This window comes from Rhea pennata, chromosome 4, assembly GCF_028389875.1.
Source record: "Rhea pennata isolate bPtePen1 chromosome 4, bPtePen1.pri, whole genome shotgun sequence".
In the NCBI taxonomy this organism is placed as follows: domain Eukaryota; kingdom Metazoa; phylum Chordata; class Aves; order Rheiformes; family Rheidae; genus Rhea; species Rhea pennata.
In genome coordinates, this window is record NC_084666.1 from 24,253,361 (window position 1) to 24,258,767 (window position 5,407).

The 5,407-nt window shown below is 39.1% G+C and overlaps 1 protein-coding gene across 1 annotated transcript; it reads left to right on the forward strand.

The window, feature by feature from the left end:
- Positions 1-386: 386 nt before the first annotated feature.
- On the forward strand, positions 387-2,487 carry C4H4orf19 (chromosome 4 C4orf19 homolog). Its single transcript, XM_062574915.1, has 2 exons — positions 387-435; positions 1,469-2,487. Exons 1-2 carry the CDS (start codon positions 404-406, stop codon positions 2,421-2,423), a joined length of 987 nt encoding a protein of 328 aa, XP_062430899.1. The 5' UTR covers positions 387-403; the 3' UTR covers positions 2,424-2,487.
- The last annotated feature ends 2,920 nt before the right edge of the window (positions 2,488-5,407 follow it).

Consider the following 5,407-nt stretch of genomic DNA (forward strand, 5'->3'; position numbering starts at 1 on the left):
GGTCCCTTCCAACCTCACTGATTCTATGATTCTGTGATTCTATGATGAAATTCTTGGAAGAGAAGTCAATAGATACCAAATACAGAAACACTACTCCCTACTTACAATTCTCCAAGGCACAAAGTTGCTGGAGGCAAGAAAAATACTGCAGGAAAACACCACTACATGCTTCAGACCTTTATTTCTTCCCTAGGTGTCATCTAAAGGCTATTGTTAACACAAGATAGGAACCTAGAAAGACTAGATCACTCTTATGTAGGCATCTCTTTTTAACCAATAAAACTCTTCTAAACACGAGCATCATTTTCAATGCAATTGCCCATGCATTAATTTCATAATGCTTCACTCATTTCCCTTCTCCCTTGCTTTCCCTCTCTCTCTTTTCAGATTAAAGAAAATCCAGATGGGGTGCAGGTGCTGCAAAATGATACAAAGGTACAATAGAACAAAAAATGTTTGGACAAAAAGAAAAAAGAAAAGAAAAGCACTAAAACATACTTATGTGCTCCTCTATATTTGTTGCTTAAATTAAGACAGCTGGGAATTAACCCAAAATTTAAAATTTTTATAAAGTCATGTCAGAGCACAGGTATCCTGGTTTCCTATGAACATTCTTTTGATTTATTGTAATCAAGGTTCATTGCTGTATTCCTAACCCACAGAAAACTTGTGTGGCATTCAAAATTCATCTTTACCAAACTGTTCTTTCAGTTAGTAGAGCGAGAAGAACAGACTTTGTCAGATCTTCCCTCTCCCCTAAACACAAGCTACAAATTCTTGCTTCTAGAGGTATTAAACATAGAGAATTGAGAGAACTCCCTTTAAAAGTCCCTCTGTAGAGGCTTGCCAGCTCTAGAAAAACAACACTTCAGCCCCACTTAACGATTGCTCCTGACCACATCTCTAAAGCAGGTAAGGAAGCAGGAAAGAAAGCTGGTGATAGGAAAGAAGAGTGAGAAAGAGAAGAGGGGCTTTGAAAGAAATAAAGAAAAATTAGGAGGAGGAGAAAAATAGAGGAAAAAAAGGAAAGAGGAGAGGAAAAAAATATAAAAAGTAAGGGAGAAAGAAACAAGACTTGAAAGGAAGAATACAAAGTGGGGGGGAAAGGAGAGAGAGAAATTTTGGCAGTTACACGATGACATTAAATAAAGAGTCTATATGATGACTACTCATTGCCTAATCCAAACTTTAAGAGGAATTAAAAATAAAGCTGGAAACACAGAACAACTAGCTGACATCTCTCTATGCTCCTGGCGAATCTCTCTCCAGAGGTTAGTTACTGTCCCCCCCAGAGGACTGCAGGCTACAGCACAGTTCACCATTGCATTTACATCACAAGACCCCAGGTAAAGCCTAGTGGTACTAGTTCCTCAAGATGACCAGCTTACAAGTTAAGCATAATCCTTTTTCGTATTCTACTGGTTAGCAGCATAATTAACATTTCCTTTATAAATTTTCCCTACACCAGCTATATTTTTGATCCAGAAGAAGTACAATCACCTGGATACACTCCTGAAGTGAACAGCTACAAACAAGATGAGCAAGACAGCAATAAATTCAAATTCAAACAGAACAGTGAAATTCAAGAACACAAAAATGAACTCCAAAAGGATGAGTTAAAGAGAACAGAAAATAAAAAACAGGTAAATACTACAAAAGAAACTCTCTGGAATCACAGAGGAAGTGCTTTTCAAGAAGACAGTCCTGTGAAGTGTGTTGCAAAGCCTGATGTTGCAGTCAATGGTGGCAACCCCTGCGCTGGAGCATACCCCAGTCTCAACCCCAACATAAGTCCAATGAAGGAAGCCAGCAAACAGGGAACCTCCAGCTTGTTAGCAGAGTCTTCTTCAGCCAGCACCAGAGACTTCTACCCCAAACTAAATGAGTCTGGTCAAAAATTTGACCTAGAAGCAGGCAGTCACTGTAAGTCAGCCTGTAAAGAGCCAGACAGTATTCAAGATGGGAACTCCCACTCGGCAGGGGAAAACACCTCTCTCATAGGAAGTGTCATACTGGAGACACAAAATAATGCCATACAATTGCCAGATGTAGATTATCCCCAAAACAGCAACCAAACCAGGAACTATGTTGAAAAAGATAGCTTTTCAGTTGATTATGCATGCTCAGATCAAAACACCAGGCCTTCAGCAAAACATGACCAGGACCTTTATTTAACTCTGCCTTTACATATGAAGGAAAGCAGTACTGAACCTTTTAAAACTTCCTCTGTAAGTCTGAGTGAGGACATTCCTGACGGTATCACTGCCAAAGCCCTTACCACAGCAGCACAGGCACCGACACACTCAGACCACAGAGATATCAATGGAGAAATTGAGGAGGAAGACGCAGAAGTGGCAGCAGCTCTGGCTGCCCTGGAAGCTGCAACTGCAGGGGAAGATCTGGAAGATGACGATGAGTACTAGAAGAAGGTTTCTTTCTAATACGTTGATAATCTTGTTCCGGATCTAAATGAATGCATGTGCAGTACACACGGACCACTGTTACGAACAGCACAAATAAAAAGAATTGGGACTCTGTCGCTTCAGCCGTTAAAATGTTGCCCTTTAATTTTTACTGCCTAAGCTACAGAAGAGCTTCCTGGGCTAATGGTAGTAAGACGACCCTTCTCTTGGGGGCCAACCAGGAGGGCAAAGTATCATTTGTTTGCATAGGATATTCTGCTGTATGCCCAACTCACCTGGGCTCATGCAAATATCTCCTTCAGGGCTGAGCCTCAGGAGGGTCTGTAAATACTATATGTTTCGGGTTAAAAAACTTCCATTATTTAAAACAACTATAGAAACTATGGAGTTAAAAACCACAGATTTTCATGATGTTGGCACAAAACTGATACCAAGTTCTATGGTCTAATAAAGTATAAAACAAGGAAATCAGCTCAGCTTACATTTCACTGTTGTTACAGTTTCACCCCAGTTTAAGCCTGAATCTGTGCATGTGCAGCTAGGGGCAGGATAATAACCTCATCTCTTCCCTTACACCTGCTCTGGACCTTTTCTGAACCCCCAGTGACCTGCTTCAGTTGATCAAAATGGCAGAAGCTTAACCCATTTCAAAAGAGTGAGTATTCTTCTGCTTGTTTAATGAGCTAAAGTAGCTCACAGAAAAATCACACATGCAGTGTTAAAGGGCTAAGGAGTTGGTCCAGACTCAATCCTGCTGGATAAGTAGACAGAGATTGTTGTGAAATTGGAGCCTGAGAACCTCTCAATTCTCCTAAGCTTTGCAACACAGTTCACTTGCCTTAACACTACAGTTTGCAAACAGGTTGTGTCTCGTAAGTGCCCAGTGAGATACACTGCTTGTATATTGTGTATAAACACGAGCAGTGAGAGCCAGGGAGGTCCCCTCAAACTCCACTGCAGTCCCTAAACTTAAAAGCAGAAGGATCGTGCCTCCTACTACAGTAATACAAAAGACTTGAAAATGTCAAGTCTTTATTTTGGAGTGTTTACTCTTTCTCTGATCTTCACACTAGTATGTTAAACTTGTTCTTGTTAGATTTCTTGCGGGAAGCAAAGGAGATACAGAGACTGACCTGGTGCTGTCATCAAAAGTTGGATCTTAATGGCTGAAGAAGTCCTTGAATTTTTTTGGTTTTTTTTTTTTTTTTTTTTTTTTTTTTTTTTTTAATTTTGTGGTTTCTGAGTCAATTATAAACTCTTAATAAAACTATTTTAAACATGAAAGATCATCTGGTGGCTTTTGTATTTTATGCATTTTCTGATCATGTAACAGCTGCATAAAAGAAATATTTTAAAATCTATCCTTTGTTAAATCCATGAAAAGCACCAACTATATATTTGCCAACAACAAACATTGAATCCTAGTCTAATCAGTAACATTTTTATCTAAAGATAAGACTATTAAGAGGTAGCGTTTTTAAGCAATGTGTAGATGTTTAAAATATTTCTGTTTAAATGCACATTCCTCTTTTTCTTCCAAATACTTCAAAGCCAGTAAGATTTCCATTTCTCAAAATGTTAGTGATATTCCTAGTGATTTTAAAACTAAAGTTTCAGCTTCAAGACAACTAAGCACAGCTAAAGATCAAAGTCACCATATTGTATCTGTAAAATAAAAGTTCTGTGTTTTAAGAACATCATAGTAGTGTTCATTCTTTCTCTAGCACCTTCTTCCCTTTTCAGTGCAAGTTATATGTGCAACCATTTTGCGACTTCTAAAAATGCATTAGCAGTAAATCACTATGCAAATTCCAAAGGGACCTGCAAAACTGAGAAGCAGCATTAAGTAGTAACATTTAGTGCAGCATTTCTAAGCCTTTTCATAGGTGCATATAAATTTTATATATGCATATGTGTGTATCAAACATTACCATAATATTGAACCACAGTGGGAGACTACTTGTACATTACATATTACTACTTATGGCTATGATGGGAAATAGCATATGTCTGCCTTTATATTATGAAACTAAAGCTCTAAGCAAATACAGCCTTGCTGTTCCTCCCTGTCTCAGGCACAGTTGACCCCAGCCCACAGCGGTGCCCACTGCTCAGGGCTGCAGCCACCTCTGGCCGCCCAGATCTCTGGTGGGGAGCCAGGATGGGCCCTGGCTGTGAGTGCAACTGGTGTGACAGATCATGAGAAAAAATCCAAGTTAAAAACGCTGAAGAAAGAAATGCCACAAACACCCTAGGAAATCCATCCAACTTTTCATTATCCTTTTGATTAGATTTTTTTTTTCTTTTGTAACCTCCAGCCTAAGCTTTTGTTGCAGATCAAAGCATATTTTGGTCTTGCTTGCCGAGACTTAAAACATGCTGTAGGCCTGCACCTCTTTGCATGGGATGTTAAAAACAAACATGTTCCCTTGGTACCTCAAACCAGGCGACTCTTGTATGATTGTAACGACTCTGCTGTGTGGTAGGGCCCATAATCCTGGGGCCCTGGACTTAAATTCCATGCAAGGGATCAGCTGGGCCATAAACATCACATTTATTGCAAACTAGGTTCCCATTACAAAAAAAGACAAAATAGAATGTAAAATAAGTATATTAATTGTGCAGAAAATAACTGCTCAGCACTTCTCTTAGCAGCAAAAAAAAGTCAGTTATCTGCCTACCTCAAACCTGCAGGAAAGAGAGAGAATTTCCATAAATCGAATGAGGTTATCTCCAGCATCGAGACTTTTCTTACTCTCCTCATGCAGCTTTCCACAGAGCTTCATTCCCCTTCTGTTCCACCATTTTGCAGCTGAAAGAGACGGTGTCAAGAATTCTTAACCATTTCTTCATATGAAGTGAAGTCTAAATATTTTGGTTTTCCTCTGATAGAAAACAAATTAACATGAGTGACTTGGCTGCCCAAAACATCTACTTTTAATGTTTCTATATTTGATGTATTGCTAAATGAAAAGATATATGTG

Excerpts from the sequence above, each read along its gene's own strand:
- C4H4orf19 (XM_062574915.1), top strand. The coding sequence starts at position 404 with ATGGGGTGCAGGTGCTGCAAAATGATACAAAG. Across the intron at positions 436-1,468 it reads TGCTGCAAAATGATACAAAG|CTATATTTTTGATCCAGAAG; the intron begins GTACAATAGAAC and ends TCCCTACACCAG.